This window comes from Crocodylus siamensis, chromosome 2, assembly GCF_052110815.1.
Source record: "Crocodylus siamensis isolate JL-2025a chromosome 2, ASM5211081v1, whole genome shotgun sequence".
Lineage (NCBI taxonomy): Eukaryota > Metazoa > Chordata > Crocodylia > Crocodylidae > Crocodylus > Crocodylus siamensis.
In genome coordinates, this window is record NC_143396.1 from 232346940 (window position 1) to 232373246 (window position 26307).

The 26307-nt window shown below is 44.9% G+C and overlaps 1 protein-coding gene across 1 annotated transcript; it reads right to left on the reverse strand.

Moving 5' to 3' along the window:
* Window positions 1-26112, reverse strand: CHP1 (calcineurin like EF-hand protein 1). Its single transcript, XM_090033409.1, has 7 exons — window positions 25895-26112; window positions 18447-18519; window positions 7942-8022; window positions 5825-5952; window positions 4079-4140; window positions 2657-2779; window positions 1-1899 (listed from the first exon to the last, which is right to left on the reverse strand). Exons 1-7 carry the CDS (start codon window positions 25959-25961, stop codon window positions 1846-1848), a joined length of 588 nt encoding a protein of 195 aa, XP_089889535.1. The 5' UTR covers window positions 25962-26112; the 3' UTR covers window positions 1-1845.
* Between the last annotated feature and the right edge of the window lie 195 nt (window positions 26113-26307).

Genomic DNA, 26307 nt, shown 5'->3' on the forward strand with positions numbered 1-26307 from the left:
TTTATAATGAAGGGTCTTTATTTATGGATTGATAAATAAAATATCCAGTCTCACTGGGACAATAAGGCACAACTGTGGATTACACCTACACAGAAGGAAAAAAGCAACGCCTACTTTTAAATAAGCAAAATCACAACACCTATAAAAAACATGTACCTCACAATTGCTACACTGTCACATTCCTATTTTACATAATGTGGTCATAAAACCTGAATGTTTCTCTTGTGCAGAGCAGAAATTTGACTTGCATTTCTCTCTGGCCTAGCCTACAATATTGCAGTCCGAAAGAGATTATAGTGCAACATTTCCCTCTGCAACTCATTAACTAAGAGCAAATAATCCTTCAGGGACTCAGATTTTCATTCTTTAATAAAAGTGATTAAGAGAACTGAAGAAATCTATTTGAGGCTAGCAGAGATAAGTATGTACTTACAAAAATTTATTTTAGAAACACATGATGCAGAGGTGGGGTAAGTACTTTAACACTGATTTTTCAGTAAAGCAGCTTTTTATCCCCTTCTTGAAGGACTTCCTAGGCAACTCAAAACACTCCACCTTAACTAGAAGACCCTTTGTTAAGCCACATAGCTGCATGCACGCATGCTGTGTAGGCAATGAATTTGGAGTTCTATATTTGAATACATTCAGCACTTTTGAATCCTTGCATTTTGTCCTGCTCTTAATTTGCATTCATGTTTTTAATTTATGCTGTAATTGCATGACGATTTATGCCACGTGTCAAAATATATTCTTAAATATCACTATTTAGATTAATCTGGGATGTATTATGCACTTCACTAAAACACTATTCTCATATGTAAAGCTTTCATGAGTGTTCCAGTGCAGTTAAGCTTGCACCCATAATGCAGAACCAGTGACCTGAGTCTGAGAATGGATGTTAGAGAACTGTTAGTATCCAAGTTACCCAGTATCCACAATTAGTATGAAAGCAACAGGATGTTTCATTTAAATATTGCCACTGGACAGTGAGTGTGTCATGAAGCCAAACATTACGCACGGCTTATTTTCTTGAATTAACACTGGCAGCAAACCTGCACTAATTAGTTTTTAAAAAAATGAGGCAAGAGAGCACTGGAAAGAGATATCCTGCAGAAAAGCAACCTGGGGAAAAATGTTTCCATCTCCCTAGTTCTGTGTCTGGTACCAAAGACAAGAAAGTATTGTTTAGAGTTCAAGTTGTCCCTCAAAACACTAACAACTCACATCTATCAGACTCTTTATCCCCATGGATTACGCCCATTCAGTCCATTTACATCATTTGAAGCAACTCATAACTGCCATGGTATTCTCAGCCCTAGGACTTCAAAGCAGCCTCAGGTGAGAAGAAAGAGGTTGATACAAAGAAGCAACTGGGTAAGCAAAATAGTAGCCCTGTCTGACGCTGCCATGGGATGTCGGCGCCTAACATGTATGAAGGAATGCTTGAACACAGGTTGGTTTTGCATAGTAAGCTATTTTCCAAAAAAAAAAAAGTTAAAATTGCTACCTCTTACCTTCTCAGATTCAGAGCTTAGTGTTAGGTTTACAGATTCAGCAAGGGTACATGGAAGAAGACGATCAGAATCACACAACAATGCAAAGGGTGAATAAAGGATATGAAATAAAGGAGGGAAAGGACTTAAATCCTCCACTCCAAGCTGCACTGCAGCCACTTCCCTCTGTTCCTTACGCACAGGGAATGTACATATTGATGGAACAAGTTGGGGAGGGGTTGGAGATTTATTTTTTCATGCACCAGTAGCAATACTTTTGGGAAAGGTGCTAGGGAGAAAGTGAAGTTCTGTATCTTAAATATTAGGGGTAGCGAGGAATGGTCTCCATCCATCAGTGTAGAAATCGAATACTCATTTTCTGCTCTACATCCACTTTCTCTAATACCTACAATAAAATGCAGAAACAGAAGGTAAGGTGATTTGCATGCACTAGGACACACTCAGAATTCTAGCTGGGATGTAAAAGAGGGGCAGGAGAAGGAACCTCTGGCTATTATGGTCATGAGAGAAGTTTTAGAGTCTACAGACAGCCTGAAAAAGCAGACAGCCTAGAGGTGGTCATCTTATTCCTTAAGAATGGCCTGTCAGTATTAGCCATTTTCCTGCTAACTCTGTCCACAGGGTTCTTTTATATAGGAAAGTCTGACCAGTACAATAACTAGATGTAGGTGCATCTCAAATTAGAAAAAAAAGTGACCCATTTCATGTTGACTGTGGTAGTGGCAGAGAGGTAGTTAAACATCTTGAGGGCCTTAAAAAAGTACAATTATTTCCACTTCCCTATGCCCCCCCACCCCAAAACACACTGTCCAATTCTTGGCAGGGCACATTTAACTCCCTCTCACAGACCTGTTGCTCAAAAGTTTCCTTTCAACAGCTTACTTGATATGGAAGTAGTGGAACAGACAAGCCATCTAATCATGAAAAATTACATATTCATAATTACTTGTTATAAAAAGGAGGGTGTCATCTGTGTCCTGCTGCAAGGAGCAGGCATGGAGAGATGTCACAGATACTGAAAGGCCTGTGACAAAGTACCAAAAGGGAAGGCAGTACTTTTACCCTCCCATTTCCTAATCTATTTAGGCAACTGCTCAGTGATTATCATGTTTCATTTCATGTTATTACAGAGGTTTCCCAACCTTGACAAACTCTGCAAAGGAGATGGCACTATCTCCATCTTGATCGGCCTCCTGGATTGTTCTATCAGCAATACTGCCCAGCTGCTCATCTGAAATGTTTACACCAACCATCATCCGTAACACCTACAAGATAGAGACATTATAAAATATTATATGGGAACATTCAAGAAGCTTTCAGAATGTTCATAAGTTTTGTACAATGCTCAAAGTACCATTCAAGAAACAATTCTTAAAGGTAGAACCTGGAAAGATAGTCATTTTGTGGAAAATGACTTTCATGCCCAAGATACCTTGCATCTTGTAGGTCCATTTGCTGACCAAAAGTGCTTTGTTAATAGAAGGATGCACAAAGACGCTTTCAAAGTTTACCTTTAATGCAAAAGTACACGATTCTTCCACAGCCCCAAGAGACTGTGGAATTCAAAAGATTTCCATTTCCAAGGAGCTGTCAAGGAACAGTCTCAGGATGTCTGACCCGGTAGTTTCAGCCATTTTTCCATAAGATTGGAAATTGCTTGATTTTTTTTTCCACCACCTTTTTGGGAGTTTTATATAGACTCTTGAAGCCTTACACATTCCAGTTGTACAGTTAAAACTTACTAGTCAATATCCTTCTCTGCAGCACCAGAAGTACCTTATCAAGGAGGAAGAGGGAAGTGGGTAGCTACCCAAATTCTCTCTACCCTGCACTGTAAACACAAACTACTATGTCTACTTTGCAGAATTAACAGCATGCAACTGTTAACATAAATCCATGTTACTGTAATGACTTCCAATTGCTTTCCTCCCAGATTGGTGGGGGAACATCATTCCAGCAGGAAAGGAAGGATCAGATGAGCTCCTACCTTAAAAAAAAAAAAAAGGACCCTCGACAAATCTCTACATCAGAATGTAGGCTTTTTGGAGGCAAGTTGCATTCGTTATAGCATGTTAAACTGCCCCCCCCCAATACATAATGTAACATATTAACATAATTCTCTGGTTGAACTTTTGAATCAAATATCTATTCTGATGGATTATAACACTCCTTCAATGGAGGATGAAAAGGTTTTTTTTTAATTTTAAATGGAAAGAGATGTTGTGATAAGTGGTTAATTAGACACTGCAAGCAGTTGAAGCCAGGCCAGTTTCTAATGGAGATGCAGAAATAACCAGACACTAGCTGTAGGCTGCTTCTGACCCATTAAACCACATTCATCCAAGTGCCTAGGTAGGCTGTTCACATCTTCTTTATGAAGGGCACTCTGGTTCTCCGATTCCAGTAGCCTTATCTGCAATTGCATTAGCAAATTTTTCTAGGGAGTCCTTGCATGCAAGAAATGATTTTCTCTCTCACCCCACGGAGGCCGGTGTTACAAACCAGGACATCTTAACACAAACTCACTCATCTGAAGTCTAGCTATAGCCTGCAGGGTTATATACCTGAAGGAGCTCATCCCGGGAAATCTTGTCATCTTTATCCAGATCGTATAATCTGAAAGCAACTGGAGGGAAGTAGAGTTAGTCAGCTGAATCTGAACGCTCCCATTTTCTTTTCCTACTTGCATACAAACTTACAGGTTTACACAATCACTAAATATACCCATCTTACAGTTGGCAGCAATGCAGCATTTGGTAAAAGTAACCCTACAACATCAGTTTACAGTCTAACTTTTTTATAATATATTTTATTAACATTTTTAATAACATGTTCACCTGACAACTAATAGTTTTTCTTGTCATGCACCAATTTCAAAATATTGAAATCTTCAAATGGAAAACATTGTGCCAAGGCACTTAACTATGCCTTTTGAAATTGCATGCTGGCTGCTTATCTACTCGAGTACTGAGTGTCTGAGAGTAAGCTGCATTAGGATTTATAGAAAAACCTAGGAATGTCCATAAGGAATGATTACACACTGCATTGCACTTTCAAGAATTTCTTCCTAGCTCTGAAATCCTGGGTTTAGCCATCCTTCTACTTAAATATATATGGTTAAAGTAAACCATTGACTGAAGTAGTTATTAGAAGACAGATTACTCCCATGCACTAAGCCAGTGAGCCAAACATTTTGGCAGGCATGTCAAATTAGCTTCACACCCTCCCCAAGTACCACTCTGAGCCCTTTGACTTTCCCTTACTCAAACTGATACTCTTTCTGCTCTTTAATCTTTGTTTCCTGCCCTGTTCTTCTAGCCTGGTCCAATGCTCTACTTTCTGCTCCCTGTCCTATCTGCCACTGGGCTGTCCCCTGTCCCTTCCCTCATCTCCCATGTGCCACAGAGAGGCTGCCTGTGCCATTTGTGGCACCTGTGCTGCAGGTTGGTCACCCCTGTACTAAGCAGGTACCCATTTTCTGCTCTGATGTGCTAAAAGCAAAATGGAGGAACAATCATGAACAAGAGAGTAGTTCTTTGGAGATGTGAAGCAAAGCTACAAGATACCACATCACAGGAAAAATCCATTGTTAACTGGAACATTGCTCTGCATCCAGGAGGTAGCTCTTAGGAACTGTTCCAATACCATGAGAGGCTAAGGAAAGTGCTTAAGTTGGTCCAACTTCATTGTAAGACCCTTACACAGGCATTTACATCAGTGTCATTTACACCAGGATTCATAATTGATATAATAGCAGTATCCCAAGTAGACATATGAGCTGTTTTATGGGGTTAGTTACACACTATTACAAAGCCTGACCACAAGGTGGTAGGAGAGCAGGAAATACCTCTTTTGGGGGTAGCTCTAGATAAATGGGCTATGCAACATTAAGACCAGGGTAGAACTATGCTATTTGCTTTTCTGCTTCATAGGATTCCAGTTATAGGACTGCAGAGTGGTAAGTCATGTGTCCACTCTCTATTTACACGAGCATGCCTCATATTTCAGCCTCAAGTCTGCAGTCAGCTAGAAAAATTCTAGTGTTAAACATGAAACACAGTTTCAACATGTTCCACTAGCTTCTGGTACGTCTGTGAGCAGCTTTGATTAACACAATTTCAGTACGCCTAAGCTGACCTGGCAAGTGTTTATGGAATGGCATACAGAAATAAGTGTTGGAGGATACTTCCCTCCCTCCCCAATCATGTAGAAATAGAAATAAAAACCAACAACTTTATTTTACAAAGAAGCAGAAAGATGGATCCAAGGAATAGTAAATACCCAGATAAAAGAATCTGAAAGTTCCTTACAGTGCAGCTTATTACTCCGGCTGTTGAGGGGTTCTGGTCCATTCTGGTCTTTGCTCTTTTCATTGTCTTCAATAGGTCGGAAATGGGCCAGGGTCCTCATGAAACCACGGAAATTCACTTGGTCCTCTCTGCATGGACATTGGTAACGTTAAGACAAATTCTTTCCTACAGATTTCCTATCATAGTCATGAACAGAATCAATAACACATCAAGTCCTTACAGCAAAGCATTTGTAAGAATCAGGTCACCAGCTGCTCTTTAGAGCTTTTATTTTAACCCAATAAACCCTTGACTTTCTATTCCCTTACTAATAAGTCAGTGATCAAAAGTCTGCAGGCCAGACAAAAACAGCAACAAGTTTGTTCAAGGATGTGGCAGATTACATCAGTTTGAGGGAGAAGAAGGGGCCTTACTTTTTAAGTACCCTGCCACAAATTAAAACAAACTTAGAGGTGAATTTGAAACTTGGCACTAAGGTGGAAAAAGCAGTTATAAACAGCGATGAAGTTGCATAGAAAAGAGCCAGCCAAAACCAAACTTCTACAGAGAAGATCTGAAAAGGCTCTAAAAGGTCAAAAAGGTAAGTCATCTTTAGTAGGATCTGGTCAACTATGTTTGAAAACAGTAAGGGTGATGAAAAGGCTTTGTGATTTAGCTTAGAGATAGCTGATAACTTAACAGGTGCTAAAACCATATTGAAGAGGAAGTAGCTGGAAGGCCAAAACAGCAAGAACAGCCTCTATAGTTCAGAGGTGCTCAATCCAGCATGCTGCACCATGTCATGTGGCCTGTGTGGCTCCCCACACATCTGCAAATTTGGCATTGAGGGAATGGTGCCACCCCTCCCCTAATGGCAAATGTCTAGACCCATGGAGAGCCCCAGGCCCAGCATGCTGGATCAGGCACATAATCTAGGCACGTAGGGCTGGAAAGAGGCAGTGCCAGGCCCCTGGGACCCAATCTGGGCCTGTGAGGGCAGCACCAGGCCCCTGAGGCCCAGTGACAATACTCCAGGCAGGAAGAGGGTGATTCAAGGCCCCATGGCTTGATCCTGGTGTCTAGGCATCCATCTAGCTTGCAGGCCAGAAAGTTGAGGACGACTGGTCTAATTCAAAAGATAAAATTTGGGGGGGTTGGGGGAAGAACTGCCTGAAGGGAAGATGTGAAGAAAAAAAGAGAAAGAATTTGCATGGATAAATTAAGGGAATGCGATGAGAAAATAAGATAGTTGATGGGCTTTAAAATAGACTAACTTTCCTTTTTTTTTTTTGAATGATGAAAATGGTACACCAGAGTCATATTTCACATTGGACAGAGCTGGGCCAGGATCAAGATGGGCTGCCAAGGGCACTGAGGTTTCCAGGGCAATGGATCAGGCATTCTGTACTTATCCGATTTGTGGTCTGTGAGGGGATGTCGCATTTGCAAGTGGCACTTGATGTCAGGCCTATTTGATGCATGTAATGGCAGAAGTGGCCATAGCTGGTTCGGAGTCTACTGAGGTAGACCCCATACAGTTTGTCCAAATTGAAGCCGGGAGATCTCAGAGGGGTTTGGGATGAATGTTTTGAGTCTGCAGTTCTCAGGGGCCCATTGTTCTTCCTACAGTTGTGCAGCCCAATAGACTAACTGAGGAGTTGGCAGAAAGGAAGAGATCCTTCCAAGTAGGGCACTGCATGCAGAATGGAGCTGGTGACAATGTCACTTCTTTTCATGATGGCAAGATCTTACAAAAGGGCAGGGAAGGTGCACAGATACCGTTAGTAATGGAAGTGCTGCTTGAGAAAAGTTACCTGTTCTAAAAAGTGAATTTTTCTAAGGCAGTCCATACAACTTCTAAACTTTTCAGAGGCTTTCAGCAGCATGGCAATAGACCAGAAAACAGGAATAAGGGAACTGTGTTTTGATTATAACAGGCAGCGCACATGAAGTACCCTATATTACAGAACAGAACGTGCAAAGTAGTAAGTTTCCTGTCCGAAGTCACAGTAAATCCACAATAAAGGTGACACTATTTCTAATTCCTCATCTCATAAGATGGACATAAAGCCAGTTATGGGTTTTCAATATTAACAAAATTTGTAGGTTATTTGGAAATGCAGCCATCAGCAACTCACCCTTCTGGAAAGAAAGCATTGATAATCCGGTCTCCCAGGGGGTTGATAGCAAGCTCTGGAATCCGCTGGAAGTCTTCACGGCTAGGGAAGACAGAATAAGAAAGGTTAGCACTACTGTAAGTTTATTAGAAGAGTGAAAGACTCCACAAGATATCCTCATCCGAGTTACTTCTGCAGCAAAGTACTTTGCAAATGTAAGTTGAACAGCTGTTAAAAGTTTATTAAATGGCACCAAGATAAAGGGAAGAATAATGCTGGGCCTATATTGCATTACAGACAAAGTGTTAATTTTTCATGTTAAAAGCTAACCTATTTAACAATTTCTTTGCCTCCATTTTCCTGAGCAGGGACCGGATCAGCCCCCCACCCCCCTACCGGGACCCCCTCAGGCCCCAGGGGAGGTGTACCCAGGCCTACCTAGGGTCAGTGGGAATTTAGTCAGGGAACTTCTGGAGGGACTGGATGTATTTAAATCAGCTGGTCCTGATCATCTCCACCCCAGAGTGCTGAGGGAATTAGCTGAGGTCATTGCAGGACCGCTGGCATGGCTTTACGAGCACTCGTGGTGCTCCAGCGTGGTGCCAGAGGACTGGAAGAGGGCCAATGTGGTTCCCATTTTCAAAAAAGGGGAGGAAGGAGGACCCAGGAAACTATAGGCTAGTTAGTCTTACCTCGATCCTGGGTAAGCTTTTTGAGAGAATTATCCTGGCGCATGTCCACAAGGGGCCAGCAGGGGAGATTATGCTTAGGGGCAACTAACACGGGTTCATTAGAGGCAGGTCCCGTCAGACCAACCTGGTGGCCTTCTATGACCAGATCACCAAATCCTTAGATTCAGGGGTAGCCATGGACGTAGTCTTTCTGGACTTTTGGAAGGCCTTCGACATGGTCTCTCACCCTGTTCTCATTAAAAAACTAAGGGACTGTGGTGTTGACACCTACACAGTCAAATGGGTTGCCAACTGGCTGGAGGGTCACACCCAGACAGTGGTAGTGGATGGGTCATTTTTGACCTGGAGGGATGTGGACAGTGGGGTTCCCCAGGGCTCGGTCCTCAGGCCCACACTGTTCAACATCTTCATCAGTGACTTGGACAAGGGGCTAAAAAGTACCCTGTTCAAATTTGCTGATAACACTAAGATGTGGGGGGATGTGGGCACCTTAGGAGGAAAGAATAGGCTGCAAAATCGGACCTAGACAGGTTACCGGGGTGGGTGGACAAGAATAGCATGGGATTCAACACTGACAAGTGCAAGGTGATGCACCTGGGGAAGAAGAACCAGCACCATACCTACAGGCTGGAGAACTCCCTTCTCATCAGTACAGAGACAGACAAGGATCTTGGAGTCATCATTGATGCTAAGATGAACATGGGCCAGCAGTGTGGGGATGCAGTCAGGAAGGCCAACTGCACCTTGTCATGCATCCACAGATGCATCTCAGGCTGGTCCAAGGAGGTGATCCTCCCCCTCTACGCGGCACTGATCAGGCCGCAGTTGGAGTACTGCATCCAGTTCTGGGCGCCGCACTTCAGGAGGGATGTGGACAACATGGAGAGGGTCCAGAGGAGGGCCACCCACATGATCAGGGGCAGCAGAGCAGGCCCTACGAGGAGAGGCTACAGGACCTGAACCTGTTCAGCCTCCAAAAGAGAAGGCTCAGGGGGGATCTAGTGGCCTGTTATAAACTAGTCAGAGGGGACCAGCAGGCATTGGGGGAGTCCCTGTTCCCCCGAGCACTACCAGGAGTGACTAGGAATAATGGTCACAAGCTGGCACAGGGTAAATTCAGATTAGACATCAGGAGGCACTACTTCACTGTCAGGGTGGCCAGGATCTGGAACCAACTTTCAAGGGAAGTGGTGCTGGCTCCTGCCCTGCAGGTCTTTAAGAGGAGGCTAGATGAACACCTTGCTGGGGTCATTTGACCCCAGTACTCTTCCCTGCCATGGCGCAGGGGGTTGGACTTGATCTGCCCAGGTCCCTTCTGACCCTACCAACTATGAAACTATAATCCTACTGCTCAGATATAGACGATGCCAATCCATGCAAAATGCCAAGGCACTTTAGCTATAAATTTAATCCAAGTGTTGAAGTTAAAAGCAAGCTACATAATAAAGATCAAATAAACCAAGGTAAAACATGTTTTGGAATACAGTCATTTCAAATTAAAGGACTTTCAGATTAGTCCATTCTGAGTTCTGTGACAGTCCTGGTGCCCCAGAAGCCAATACAATTGATTTGCATGTTTTAAATTTTAAATTCGTTGTCTGAGCAAGAGATTTATGTAATTTCATAACGGTTAAAGATTCCATTTGTTTCTGCAAAAGTGCTCTTATTTTAGGACAGCAGCCATTTTTCTTCTCTAGCGTTGCAATTTTAGCTATGTGGGTATAAATCAACACCCTTGTCTCCCGTACAAACTCAATCACTGACGTAAGTGGCAATTACAGCATTAGCTCTAGTTTGGGAAGTGAAATAAGCCAAAAGTCAGAACAGTGTTTGAGCATGGACACGATCAAGTTACCACAAGGTAATGGGGAGAGGGAAGAGGGAGCCAGGAAATCTGCCAGATCTGCCACTTTACAAAAACTGCTTGTGGTCACACTACTACCCCACAGTTAATGGGAACTGCCTGGCCGGCCCTTTCATGAAAAAGACAACTCTAATACTGTACATTAATTTTTTTTTTTTTTTTTTGCTGCTGGGCAACTGTGAGCATACTGACAGTTACCATGGAGCAGCTGACGTAGTAAATCCCTGCCTCCTGTTACCTTGCTGAACTTCATGTGCCCCTGACCTTAACAGCATAGCTAGATCCAGGGAAGGGTTTATATTGCCATTCCATTTAGCCAATATACTTTTAATGACGGTTAAAACTAGCATAATTTTTTAGTCCAGGTCTGACCTTTTCAGTTTAGGCCAACATTGGCTGGGATAGCCCTGCTGCAAGCAAGTCAAGCTCTAGTGGCAGACATGGCATATGCCCAGTGCAAAAACCCCCTCACTAAAATCTATTCTCTCCCTATGGAAGAGTTTGACAATTTAGAATAGCAGGTAACCCTCCTCTTATTGCAGGTGTGCACAGCACTCAACCCACTAGCCCTAACAACCCACCAAAATAGCTTGAAAACATTAGAAAAGCAAGACAGCACATCCTCTGTCTGTGCTGGGTGGCAATTCATTAGTCTGTGCATCCACAGTCCAGTTACCTGCTTGCAAAATGTCCTGCTGCCTTGCATCCAATCAATCAGAGCAGATCACACTAGTGTCAGCCCTCCACTGAAGACAGTACCTCAGTTGTGCATGTCTACCTTAGTCACTCAGACCTGTTGACTGGAAGTTTCAGAGATAGACTTTTTCCCCCCACTAGGTACCCATCTTGAGACCTCATGCCTGTTTTTCAGAAATGCTAAATGCCCACAATTCTGTTCGGAATCCATTGGAGAGCTGGGCATGCCCACATTTTAAGCACAAGGACTAAAGCTGTGCATCCAAAAGCTAGCTGCTTTGAGAGACCACATGCAGTGCAACAAGTAGTTATACAGTTGACAAGTTTGTTTTAAGCTTATAGGTAGTAAGGCTAACAACGTTAACACTAAAAAGAGAGCAGTCTGATATCAATAATAGCTTGGCGGCCTTTTGTAGAACAAGGGAACAACTTTAAGAGGTCAGTCCTATACCCTTAGCAAGAAATTCATCCTTGAAACATTATTCATCATTTTTTCAATTTAGCTTTAACATCATTCTGTAGATACTCGTCATGTCCATTTGTTGAGCCTGAACACAAGTACCAGTTTCACTATTAGTTGCACTATGGTTAGAACCATTTGACCTTGTAGCAGAGATGAAACCTGCCTAGGTTTTTAAGCCATGTCAGTAGTGCTGTTTCCCTTGGCACATCCCTGTGTATAGGAAAATAGAAACTCACAAACATCAACTGTTGCATATGAAACATGAGAAGCACATTAGGCATTAGTGTTATAAACAATGATACAATGAGTCAGACCACAAGTTGCATTCACACTGGTGCAAGAGTCACTTGAACAACACTGCTGCAGTTTCAAAATCCAGTACCGAGATTACTAGAAGTAACTGCTTCCACTACTACTCCTAAAATCTTCTGCTGATGTATCATTTGTTAGAATCCAGCTTCAGAAAATTTATATTTAACATTTCAGCCCTGTCATGCCTGTTTTATACCAAGAGATTAACAATTAACTACAGTTAACTCTAGAATTCAAGTCCATTTGTTCCCTCATAATGGACGTGTCAAAACGCTAGTTTTGCTCATTAATGGGACATTATGGGGTAGGCATTATAATTGGAATTGCTGAAACAGCCATAAAACCAACTGAATGCAGAGAGGCCAGTTGTACTTCATTTTATATACCAAAGCCTCCTAGAGTCATTAGGGACCTACTTCACCTGGCTGAGGCTGGAGCCTACAGGAAATTTAATATCTTTTACTTCTTTCTTGTTCATTTGTCATGGCAACAGGAACCTAATGCGATCTTTCCAGGAACCCAGCTTCTGCTAAAATCTTGCCTCAAGATAATATGCAAAACAAATCTTTAACTGCCCATTATCTTTAACCACAAGACTCGTTTGTCCAGGTTATAAAGACCATCCATGACGCTTCTCATTAGCAAACAAACTTCTCTGCTCCAAGCAGTTTTTAAGCTTCTAGATAGGGCTCACATTCCTAGATAGGGAAACATTCCTTTCAGAGGGCAAACCAGAGCCTTTCATGGCTGACACACCCATCTCCTTGCCTGATCCCAAAGGCTACAGAGGCCATTGCTGGCCACTCATTCACATTTGTTATTAGTCTTCAGTTGTTTTACCTTTGTCTAGGCAGTACTATAGAGCATGGCTGTTGAAGTCTGACAAGACAGGGAACAGCAATGTAGAACTAAATTGTTACACAAACACAGCCATCATCAACATGGAAAATGAAGAAACAGACGTCAGAATTAATTATTACTGGGTACAGGGAATTCAGAGAAAGAAGTCAGAATTTGGGCACACAATTTGGAAGGGAGAAGTAGAGGTGCAAAGCAAAAGCCAAGAAGGTAGACTGGTACAAAAGTACCAACTTATAAAGCAGAAAGTACCCTCTGCTCCCCAATTTCTCCCTCCACCAAACCAGCTTGCACATATTCCTTGAACACTCAGGAATAGGTTTAGTTCCTACTAGTTTAGTAGTGTGTTGACAAAACTTAACTAGAATGGTTCAGCTAGTCCAGGGGTTCAACTGGGAGGTTGCTGACATCCCCTCAGGAGTGCAATGACATGGGCACTGCTACCAAGAAGTGGCCAGGTAAAACTGCCCAACAGGCAGGGCTGTGGCATGCGCACACTGCTGCTGCAGTAGGACTCCGATATCCCTAAAGCAACTGGAGCTGTAGCCTGTCCTGGTCCAGCTCCTCAATGCTCCTTCTGGAAAAAAGGAGGTTTACAGGACAATTCCACCAATGCACTTCTGATTTCAGAAGGAGAACTGGAGGAAGAAAGGCTACAACCCAAGCCAGCTTCATCTGCATTAGGATTATCAAAGAACCCTACTGCAAAAAAAGGGTGCACACGTGCCACAGCCCTCCCTGGGCTGACCATGAAGCAGGCACGCAGGGCAATTTTACCACAGCAGCATCTGCTTGAGATGCACAGAGGTAAGCTGAAGCAGCACAAAGAGTGGTTGTCAACCAGGTATATTGCCACATCCAAAAAAAGTTGTGGAGGGGTGCCACGACTCAAGTTTGAGAGCCAGTTTCTCATTACTGTGAGAGCAAGTGGCATCTGGAAGCTCCCAAATATGCACAGTTTCTAAGAACTGGATCAGAACAGTGGGATATATGCCTAGAGAGCATTTCTGTCAAAATGGTTTAGAATTGAAATAACATGGAATCCAGGCAGAAGCACAAATGTTTAAGCCAATTCAGTTTGGCTGATGGATGCACTAAAGTGTTTGAGCCTAACAATTTACTCTCATTTGAAAAGATGAAGGAGAAGAGCCACAGTGGAAAGACAACTATTATGAAATGCGAGTCTAAAACTGAAATTAAGCAACACCAGCTTGGGTAGACACTCAAGTGTCTATAAAATCTTAGTCATGGGCACCTGAAGTACCAATGTCTGCCTGTTAAAACTGGAGATTACTATTCATTATTTTGACAATTCAGCTCGTCACATCACTGACTAAATTCAGAAGCGAAAGAAGTGTAAACATCAAAGTTTGACTAGTATGCAGACAAGCCATTTCAGTTTAAAGGCATCTTCCACTGTTATTAATGTAAACAAGGGCTGGACATATTTGAAAAGGGTAAGGCAATCTTCCCAAAAACTGAAAATATATCCACTTGAAATAAGTGCTGTAAGCAAGTTTAATGAAGGGAAAATATCAGTGAGGGAATGCCTGAAGTTTTAGGTCTCTACCAACATACTCCTTGCCATGTGATTTATATTGTATTTTTTCATTTAAATTTTAATCACTGCTTCTATATGAAGCTCTGCTTCCTGCAATCCCTTCACAACACAGGAAGAAGTAAGGCTGCTGTTTACAAAAGCTTATTCTACGTACCTTTGATTTAGTCCACGAAGTGCAAATCTACCCTGCTTTCTCCTTTTTTCCATTCAACTCAGGAAATGTAAGATGACACCTTGGAACATTGTATGTATGCATAGCAGAAACAATACTTGCCCAGGATAGAAGTGTATTTGGATTTTATCCTTTGTGATCATTTATTGATGCTTAAGCCTCTAGAACAGGGGTGGACAAAATACAGTCTGCGGAAGGGTTTTGTCTGGCTCGTGGGAGGTTGCTTCATCCCACCTGGCCCAGGCATTGTCCCCCCACTCAGCGGCACCCCTCCCCATACACCCTCCTCACACCCCCAGCCGTCCTCCTCCTCTACATATCCCCACAATGCCCCCCCATACTCACCCACATCCACATATATCCCCACTTCCTCCCCCACAGACTCCATACCCACCCACACCCCCAGACCCCCTGAAATATGCAAGAGTAAGACTTCAATTTGAACTATTATGCAATCACCTCTATATACATGACACAAACATACAAATCAGTACAAAATATCTTTTAAAAATAAAATGAACATATGTTATTGTGGATGTTAGATTTTTAGTATATAATTTGGGGGGGAGGGGTTTCTGGTTCCAAGATGGCAAACCCCTTTCCCAAAAGGGAGTACTTCTGGGGCAAGGGCAGGAACTATTGGTGACAAAGGTCAGAGGTTAGGAGGAGGGACTTCTGGTACTAAGATGGTGACCAGGGGGCAGGGCTACCCTTGCAGCCCTCAACAGCTGACCAATGCTCGTGAACCAGCACTCCAGCAGAAATAATTGCCCACCCCGCTCTAGAAACAGAGATTATTGACCAGGACCCTATGGATAAGGCACAAGTATTGCTACGCATGTCTAACACAGGACCAAGTCTTCTTTCACCTCTTCCTTCAGGCTTTCATGGCATAGGCTGCATCTTAAAGTGATGCATTATGGATACTCCTATCCTGTTCAATCACATGGACCACCTCCACTACCATGAACAATTATATACCTTTCTGACAACTACAGTAATTACAAACAGACAGCTAAATATTCCTGTGGGCAGTTAACACATTGTATATGCACTGCCAGGATTTTCTTTTAACCTGTATTCAAGAGACCAATATTTGCAAACTTTTGACCTAGAGTTCTTGGTTGTTCTAGTGAAACATAACTTCTAGCCAGTTGAGGAATTGTAAAATCCACAAGCCACACACTTACACACCTTGGATATTAAATAGGAAGGTAGTCCCACTGTTCTCCATCACTGTTCTCAAATCAGGTCTTCTCTAGAACTAAACTGTGCTTAGAATCCAATTTGGCAAGATTCATTTATCACAGTTTCTATACTTGAATTTTTCCCCCCCACTTCTTCCTCAGTATTGTGCTCCTTGCCATTGTTTCAAAAGGTATCAGTACTAGCCATTAAACTGCTCACTTCAACACCTTACATATGCTCTGAAACCAACACCTGTCGACATATTAGACAGGGAACTTTCATAGATTCATAGACTGTAAGGGATCTTGGAAAATCATTGAGTCCAGCCTCCTGCACCAAGCAGGAAAGACAACTGGAGTCACGTGACCCCAGCAAGGTGACCACCTAGTCTCCTCTTGAAGATTTCCAGGGTAGGCAATTGCACAACCTCTGGAGGGAGCTTATTCCAGTCTGGACACCCTAGTTGTGAAGTATTTTTTCCTCATGTTGAGCCTGAAGTGGTCTTCCAGGAGTTTGTGACCATTACTCCTAGTTTTCCAAGTGCCCTGGTGAACAGATGCTCACCGAGCCCTGGATGTACACCTCCGATATAGTGGTAAGCTGCTACCAAAGTCCCCTCTCAGTCTTTTCTTTTTCCGGCTGAAGAGTCCCAGATCGCTCAGCCTTTCCTTGTATGGCTTGCTGCGCAAAGTCTCTGATCCTACAGGTGACTTCTCTGGACTCTCCCAAGCTTTACCACATCCTTGTTAAAGTGCAGCACCCAGAACTTCACGTAAGTTATGGATCTCTGAAAAATTAGGATTCCCTCCCCCACTGCTTTTACTTTAAAACAGCTCCCTTGCACCTGGCTACATCTGTCAGCAAATAATTGTTTTACAGGTGCAACAGCTTCAAATTTGAAGTTTCCATAGGTATAGGATTCAGCTGACAAGTAGCCACTACCTTTATTCAGCAGTTTAAACCCCTTACAAAGCATGCTTAAAAAAGACTATTTAATTTGTGCTAGTGTTTGAGAACCTGAAAATGGATATTTAGGGCTAGAAGTGCTTTTCAAATAGCTTAGAACCTGTTTGGCTTGAAATAGGGTGGGTAAACTTTCATTGAACTACTTCACAAAAGATGGCTTTTCACTCAGATATGAAAGTCGGAGAAGTCCATTACAGGAGGGTTTGGGCTTTTTTTTTTTTAAACTAGAACTAAGCAACTCTTTAGACTTTGCATAACTAAACCCTATTTTGTTCTGCTTCCTTAAATTCAGTTCATTTAAAAATTTGCAAGCTATCGAAGTTAAATGATAAAACATAAAAAAAAGTCAGTGACCTCAAAAGATTAGGGGAGGACAGTACTGAGGTGTACAATCACAACCCAGAGGACAGAGACAAAGCAGGTGATGACATAACCAAGGAACACACTCATCCATTAAATGTTTTTATTTGGAAATACATTTAGCAAGCCAAATGGTGAAAGGAGCTGAAGGGAAATTTTCTGAAGAGGCAGCTTAAAGCTTATTCCTGTCCCAGAGGCTCTTCATGGCTCCTGCATGGTTAATACAAAGCTCAGGACTTTCTGTAGTCCTCTAAGCTATTCACTGCTTTTAAAAAGAATGCATATTCACAAAGAATTACCAAGACTTTGTTCCCTTTTGTTTATTTGATTGAGCATGTATAAACACTTAGGTACTAAATAAGTGATGCAATTACTCCTTACTACAAGTGAATGATTTGCATATCAAAGCAGTGCCAAAAGATAACCTGGCATCAGAGACAATTAATACTCTGTGACTCAACAGTAATTCAGCCCTTTTTACTCAGTGAGAGGAAGGGAGAGGATGATAAAATTAAGCAACTCCTACAATAAACATTTATAACAGGAGTACTCAACCTCTGGCCTATGGCACCACATCATCTAGCCCACAAGGCTCTTTACAGGTCTTAAATATGGCAGTGGAGGAGTGGTGGTATTAATCCCACGCTAACAAATCTTCTGACTGGTGGGGAGCCCTAGGCCCTGTGTGCTGGACCATGCTGCCTCAGCCCTGTGCACTAGGATTGCCAGGGATGGAGGCAGTGCCAGACCCTCAGTATCCAATCCTGGCACACAGGAGGTAGGTTAGGACAGTGTGGGGTCCCAGGGCCCAATCTGGCCCACATCGCTCAATCAGGGTAGACTTAGACAAGCTTCCATATGCAGGGCATTCTTTATTTGGGCCCCCACAAAAATCCTTGCCTCACATTTCCTGGACCAACAAAGCTACGTGATCACTCCAACACTACCAATATTATAATAAGGAAACAAACAAACAAACAAAAAACAACAACTATTTGTAAGATTTGAAAGTTGTATTTAAAACAGTCTCAAAGTATCTACTGAGTATTATGTGGTTTTGCTGGCTCAGCTCACTCTTAATTTTAGAGGAAATGGATATCTGGAAAGCATGTCAGTTCAGGAAGTTACAAAAAAAATCTGGGCAAAGATTACTCTCCATCAAGTTTTAAATTGATTAGAGAACTAGTAGATAGAATAAAAGAAGCCTCACATACAAAGAGAAAAACCAGAATTTCTAGTATAAACAGGTATAAGCCAGTCTGCTGTAACACTGGTGATATGATAAATCAAGTAAGAACCTGTATGCAAAAGTCCTACATATTCATAGAAAACAATCATCATAACAGATTTAGCTCAATACAAAAAGATAGTTAAAGTTTAGAGACAAGGCCTACCTCAGAGTCCCATTTTCTCCTTTGTCCAGGCTGGTAAACCGGCTGTACAGACGGGTGATCTGACTGTGGGAAACTGGGGAGAAGAAGAAATTAGACAAATTAACATCAATCCTATATACGAATAGGCCCAGTACCCCGAGACAGACAGACACAGTAAAACAAGCCAACTTCTGCCCCGGGGCGGGGGGTTGAACTCAATCTTCTGAGGTCCCTTCCAGCCCTAATGTCCATGAAATCTATCAAGCTTGCAGCTGATTTTGTATCACTGTCTGGGTGGTGCTTCCTGTAACCTTCTCACCACCCCCAGGAATAAATTCAGGGTTCTTGCAAGAATCTAGGCATTAGAGACATTAGAGTGCGCATGCGTATGACCCAACAGCCTATGGTCCTTGAAAGGAAGTTCTGAAAAACTATCCACAGAGCCAACAGTCTTACATCAGTTTGTAAGACTTGTCTGTGTTAATGCCAAGACAGACTCCAATATCGGTCTCTCTACCCTGAACCATAAGTATTAGGCTCTAGAAATCATTTTGGAACAGTGCACATGGAGACAATCACTCTCCAAATCCCTGGTCAAGTTTGAGGAGTACAGGCTCTATACTTCAGCTGTTGTAGAGTTCACTATATAAAGCCCTCATGAAACCCCAACATCCATTTATTGTATTGTCTGTACAGTGACAAACTAAACCTCTCTTCCATACTCATTAAAGCCTTACAAACCATAATTTTTAAGCCAAGATACTTCCTCCTAAAAAAAAAAAAAAAATCTAGCCAGGAATGGCTTAGAAAGCAAAGTAGTGGTAGAGAATGCACCAAGCCACTCTTCCATAAAGATCTGCCTGAATCCAAATCCATTTTTCAAACCTAACTGCTGCAATGTTTTCCATCTTTTGTAACACATTTAAATTAAAAATACATCACTAAAAACTATCCCACACAATAAATGAACATCCCTCCCTCCAAAGGTAACCCACTTTATAGAGCAGGATAATAATATTCTCAGGTCATGAAGACCAACATAACACAACTAAAACTAGTTACTAACTGCAGACTTGTTGGGCGAGTAATCAAAATTACAAAATCAAATTAGGCCAACTATGAAAAGATACTGGTAACCACAAATGACATGGCGCTGCCAAAAACATAAGGGGTGCACCGATAGAGATTTTTGGAGCTGATACCAATAGCCAATTAAGGAGACATATTGGCTGATACCAACTCGATTTCCAATGCCAGCCTGGCAGCGTGGAAAGCTGTGTGCAGCTGGTAAGTCTAGTAGGGGGGGGGGGGGGGGGGGGGGGGGGGGGGGGGGGGGGGGGGGGGGGGGAAGGCCACCATGGTGAAGGAGGAGTGGTTTTGGAGCAGGGATTGCAGCAAGCACTGCCCAGGTGGGGCAGGGCTGCTGTGGGATGGAGCCGCAACTCATCCAGCAGTCACAGGGAGAGGGGCGGCTCCTGCTACTGCACACCACTGGTCCAGGAGCTGCAGGTCCAGCACCTCACCTGTTCATCCAGCAGTTCCTGTGGCTCGTCCGGGAGGGCATGGGGTGGGGGATACGCCCCCAGATCTGTGTGCGGCAGGGCAGGCTGGGGCTGTGCCAAGATCTTCCCGGTGGGGCGAGGCTGAACACGGGGTTGGTGGCAGCAGTGCTGGGAGGGGGCTACAGCATATTTTGGGGTGGTTGCAGCCCCCCCCATAGCCCACTCCCAGCACTGCTGATGCCAGCTCCGCTGGGAGGAGCTTAGTGTAGCCCTGGCCCCAACCCACCCCCCACAGATCCAGGGGTATCTGCTGCCCCCTCCCCCCCCCAATGAGTGGCAGGAGCTGCTGGGCAAGTGCTGGATGAACTGCTAAACCAGTGGCTCCCGGCCAAGCAGCATGCAGCAGTGAGGGCCATCCCCCACCCCACAGTATGAGCTGTGGCTATATCCCACAGCTATCCTAGCTGAGCAGTGGGCCCCAGCCCCACTCCTCCCTCACAACAGGGGCCTTGATCTGCCCCCACACCCCTTGCCTTCCCTTTTCCTTCTCCCCTCCCACCAAGCTAGACTTACCAGCTTAAGGCAGCTCTCCACCTGCCAGGCTGTGCTCCTTACCACCTACGCACTACGCTGCACAGGCCATTTATCACCCAAATGATCAGCCTGATATGGCTGATTTCTGATGCAGATATTTTTATTTATATCAGTGCTGATCCAATATCAGCCCGATGTATCAGTGTACCTTTATTAAACATCTTTTTAAAAGTCTTCATAAGACTAAAGGAAAAACTCCTCTAGAATCCAGACTCCGGGCCAGGCAAATCAATATGTGGATGACTGCTCAGGAAGTTCTATCATTTCCTCAGAACTTCAGATGTGCACTAATTTGATAAACAAATGGCCATTAGAGCCTGCTAAACCCTGATGTCTATACAAAACCTCTCTGCAAGGTTTCCTTATAATGGGCACATTACCTGCTAATGTGGCACTACAGAAATTCAGGAATTTAAAAACCACAGTTCTTGTTTGTCACATAAACTTACTCCTGAACAGCCTGCATAGCAATAGTCAGATCTTTACTGACTGGGGTCATTTCTTTTTTTACTGTTTGTTCTTTAACCAAGTTATTTGTTTAAGCTCTACTGTTTCTTCTCCAAGACAGCCTGTCAGAGGCTGCTTACTTCATGTTTCCTTGGCAACCTTCCATCTTTGATAAGCATTGGGCAATTTGCTCAATTCCAAGTAAGGCAATCTCATAGGCCCTCCTGTTTTAACAAGCAAAACTCATTACATTCTAGATTGGGGTAGGCAACATATGGCCCACAGACCAGATACAGCCCACAGCAAGATTTTGCCCAGCCCACAGTGGGTCCCTTGGTCCAGGCACCATCTGGCCCATCCTGCCACCCCTTGGGGACACAGCAGGGCTGCAGCTGGACTGCCTTTCTAAGCAGCCCAAGCAACGGCGGCTCCTTCCAGCTGCTGCTGCTGCTGGCCCCAACCTTGTTGTACTGGTGGGGACCCAAGTGCACACCTTGCTCTGTGCCCACTTTGGACTCAGCCCAACACAGGTGACTAGCCCTGGACCAGCCGGAACCTGTGCACACAGCTCCAACCCCGGCCTGCCCTACACCTGCTCTGGACTCGCCCACCATGCTGAGCAGCAGCAGGACAGAAGTTGCTGCTTGGTTCAGGGGGAAAGCAGCTGCTCCCCTTCACCACTGCTGGGTCCTTCTTGCCACAGCCACTCAGAACCCGTGCCCGGACTGCCCTGCAGCTCCTCTGCATTGCCACTGCTGCCCTGCTGGGTGGCTCAGCAGCAGCGGTGAGGGTGGTAGATAGGAGCCATAGGACAGCCCCGGCACTGGCTCCAGGTGCCTGCAGCAAGAAGGGCCTGGCAGTGGTGAGGGGGAGGGGCTACTCCCCACCCCTACTGCCCACCAGCAGCTTCTACCCAACTGCTGCTGCTGCTCAGCATGGGCAGGAAGTCCAGAGTGGGTGCAGGGCGGGCTGGGTTTGGGGCTGTACATGCAAGTTCTGGCTGGTCCACTCTGGCTGGGGCAAGTCTGGAGTGGGAGCACGGGGCCAGAGTTGGGGCTGGGTCTATGCACTGTTGGCTTTGGCAGGGAGGAGTTGCAGGCCACATGGGCTCTGGGCTGTTGACGTGGGGGGGTGCTGACTGGCCAATGGGCGCTCTCCAAGACTGCCTATGTGGCTTGCAGGCCCAAATAATTGCCCACCCCTGTTCTAGATCCAAGTTGGAACATTTACCAGATGCATGAGAGAAGGGGTGGTAGAAAGGGATACCAACAAGGTCCAGGGCAAACTACAAGTAGAAGGTGCCGAGATTTAGGACCCCATCACCTAGATCACATCCCAGCTTGTTAGTCCTTAATGAAGATGAAGTTTTCTTCAACAGCTGCTGAAGTACACAAAAACATGGTCTCTCCTCCCTACTGAGTCTCAGATGTGCTGGAGAAGGGAATATTAACAAGGTCTCTACTAATACACTTGCCCACCCACCTACCAATACATACAAGCTCTCTCTTTAACCCTCCTTTTTCATGAGAACTGTAATGCCCAACTCTACTCTTCAGAGCTTTCTTGAATGAAAGACAGATGAACACTTGCCAACATTCAATTTTATCCACAACTTGGGGGAGGAGATGATGAAGCTAAAAACTACACTCTGAAAGCTCATGCCTTTCTGAACCCATTAATCTCTAAAAGGTACCAAACTGCCCAACTTCAGACTAACACAGCTAACCACATCTTTACACTATGTCTATTTCACTTTGCTATTGCTTGACAAATCTAAGAGCAGAGGCACTAGAGCAGGAATGGACTGACAACCTTTATAAGTCACAGGTCAGAACAACCCAGCCCCAGTCCAGGGTGAGCAAGGTGACTTTGGCAGCGCATCAGCAGCAAGGGGATCTGCTCGTATCTGCACCATTGCCAGGTGTTGCTGCTGCTTCTCCCAGCCCACCCCCTCCCCACCCATGGCATGAATGCAACTTCCAGATGGAGGGGGAACCGAGCCAGGGCCAGGCAGCTGGGAGCCGCACCCACAATTCAGCCAGAGGGAGAGGGGGGCAAGGAGTAGCACTGGCAAATGCAGATGTAGCTTCCACCTGCCCACCCCTAGTAGAGCTCCCACAGGGGTATGAGTAGAAGCAAAACCTTTCAGCTCTGCAACCCAGATTTGGATCTGGCCCACAGGCTATGTTGCTGACCCCTATATCATTCTCTGTCCCCAAGAAAATTACATTCCTACTTATCCTCACTCGTGAGACTGTGGGAATGAGACTTCACAGAAATTTTAACCCATTATATTTCAAATTCACTTCCAAAATTTAGAGATTTACAAGTTCTTAAAGCAAGAACCATGCCTTATTTCAGATTAAGGATTTATACTTAGTGTCTAAGGTAGGCAGTGTGGTAGCCTTCGGCTGTGTTTTAACTGTCAGAAAATTCTCTGCAACAACTGTTTATGGGTGGAGGAAAACATCTAGAGTGACATTTTGAAAAAAAATTAAAATATCAACTTGCATGGTCAGAAAAGCTTCCCTCACTTGCAACCAGAGTTTGTGGACTGGGGGGGCGGTGCCAGGGAGTAAGGGGAAGAAAGCAGGGCTAGTCATTTGAAAAGCATACATGCCAAACTAGCTTCAATGCTTTTCCACTTCAGAGAAACATGAAGGGAAGGAACAGACAAAACAAATCTACATCAGGCATAAAACAAGATCATATGATCCAGAAAATTCTCAGACAGGCAGACCAACAGGTATTCTATGCTAGAGGTTATGCTGCACTTCACAGTCCATGCTTAGGTGTGTTATTTCAGCAACATGGGAATAGAGGATATCAGCTTAATGGGTCATTCCTATGTTTGCTGAAAACCAAGTGTTGACAAGCAACGTTCTCCAGAAGGGGCATCATTCAACACTTTCCTACACTTGCACTTCAGAGGGAATCCTAAAAGGACTTCAAAAGAAAAGCTCCAAATAAGATCCCAAAGTGATAACAAAAACCAAGAAAACAGCAGTACTGCAACGACATGCAGGATTTGGCCTGGTACTACCTCCATCTGTAACTATGCAATTAAAGTTCATCAAGTTATTACTCAGGAAGTTACCAGCTGCTTAGCAGGAAGTTAAGGGAACTTTAACCCACTATATTCTAAAAAGTCTTACCTGTAAAGGTGGGTTTTCCTAGAATTACTGTTCTGACCAGAGACTAACAAGAGCCACAGCTGTGAAATTGGTTTGCTGGCCCAAAGCCTTTTTTGATCCATACCACATGAAAAAGCAGACAGGTGGAACATAACCTAGATTAACACTACCAACCATGTTCTTTTGAGTGATCCACATTTAAAACCATACTTACACTGCAGGTCACCAAGGTACACAAAACAAAGTTCAGTGTACTTTGTGTAGGCATTTACAACTGGGCAAAGTATTACCAAGGCGTTGACGGTATGGTGGAATTTTCCAACAACTTCATGCACCGCACAAGATAGAGGAGAATCAAGTTCCTAAGCAGTGACTATTAATTTTATTCTTCCAGTTCATAAAGTCAGAGACTAATATCCTGCCACAGTTCACAGGTGACCACATAAACCAAGGTAGAAAAAAAGTAATCCTCAATCAAGAGTTTGTTTTTACAAATATATTTAAAAAATCCAAACCATAAAATACTACAATGACAAACAAGGATAGATTAACAAGGTAAACCAAAAAAGGCTTGAACTGGAAATGTAAATCTCACACGAGAGCCAAGCAAAATATCTAAGTGCCAATCAGGGCACAAGCTCCAGCAGCTGCCCTTGTCACAAACTGCCACTCTGTGCTGGTGATACTCTAGGTTAGGGGCAGGCAATTATTTTGGGTGGAGGGCCGCTTGCTGAGTTTTGGCAAGCCATCGAGGGCCTCATGACAGGCAGCTAGGAACAGATAAATACTAATTTTCTAAAATTTTTAGGGGCCCCATGGGCCAAATACAATGGCCTGGCAGGCCCCATCTGACCCACAGGCCACATTTTGCCCACCCCTGCTCTAGGTGTTCATTCAGCAGAGCCAGAACTCAGTGAAGCTCTAGGAATCATCTCCCAATATTAGTTTGAGCACAAAGGATGGTGTAAGGCAGCGTTTCTTAACCTGTGGGTCGTGATGCACAAGTGGGTCACAAGAATATATGAAAGGGTCATGAACAAACTTTAAAAATGGATTCTCGTTTAAAAAGAGAAAAACGTGGGAAATAGTGGCTTTTCCCTTGAGGCTGGCATAATCCCAGCTTGCAAGGGGCTGCTTGGGGCCCCTCATGCCCTCCCCCTGCCCCACATAGTGGAGCCTGGGGACAGCAGGTTGGGAGTGAGAGGCACTGGGTCGGGACTGGCCATCAATGTTTACAAGTGAGCCCTGGTCCAAAAAAAGTTTGACAAGCACTGGTGGAAGGTACCAAGGGTCAGCCCCAGGTTCCTCCAACAACACTGGGACAAGCTCCAGGACACTTGGGAGAGGGGAAAGGAGAGAGCAGAAGGGCCTTTTCCATTTTTTCCTTTAAAGCATGAACTCTGTGACTAGTTCCAGCCACTTGCTGGGCCAAGCCAACCTCCACGGCGGCTCCCACGGTTTCCAGGGGAGAAAGCTCGTAGGCAGCTACAGGAGAGAAGGGAAAGCCTCGCGCCGCAGCGCCCCTCCCGCGGACCGGGATACACGAGGCAACAAGCGACGCTCTCGCAGATCCTGTCCTGTCCGCAGAGCCCCTGCCCAAGGGAGAGCTGTCTGCCGCCCCTGCGCGGCACACGGCCAGTCCGGTTCCGGGGCCTGGCAAGCGCCTCCCGGGCTGCCCGCAGCGGGGCCGGAGGCAGACCGCGGGGACAGGCCGCGGGAACCCCGCCAGGCCCCAGGAGGCCGGCCCGGGCCGCTGGGTCCGCATGACCACCCTCTCCCCGGCCGCACTCACAGCCCGTCTCCTTCTTGATCTCCTCGATCTCCTCGTCCCGCAGCAGCGTGGAGGCGCGGGAGCCCATCGCGCCCGGCAGGCCGCACGCAGCGCAGGGGGCAGCTCAGCCAATCCGCGGCAGCGCAGCAGGACCTGCCGAACCGACAACCCCGGACGCTCACGAACGACTCGAGGCGCGAGCGCGCGGCGCCGGCTTAACGCTGCCTCTACCCCCGGCTCCGCCCACAAGCGGCGGAGCTAAAGCAGAGAGAAGTTGTCCCAGCCCCCCCCCAGAGCAGCTGTTGCACTAGCGGGCTCTCTGACGTCGTCTCGCAGAGGACCCGAACGCGTCGCTCGCCGGGAGAACTACAGGTCCCAGATGGCAACGACGGCCCCGCCCCTTCGGCAAGTGCATTGTGGGAGCTGTAGGCGTC

Coding starts and splice junctions, on each gene's coding strand:
- CHP1 (XM_090033409.1), bottom strand. CDS start 25,961: ATGGGCTCCCGCGCCTCCACGCTGCTGCGGGACGAGGAGATCGAGGAG. Junction 4,141..5,824: donor CCGGAGTAATAAGCTGCACT/GTAAGGAACTTT, acceptor ACTTCCCTCCAG/TTGCTTTCAGATTATACGAT. Junction 2,780..4,078: donor CCCGGGATGAGCTCCTTCAG/GTATATAACCCT, acceptor TCTATCTTGTAG/GTGTTACGGATGATGGTTGG.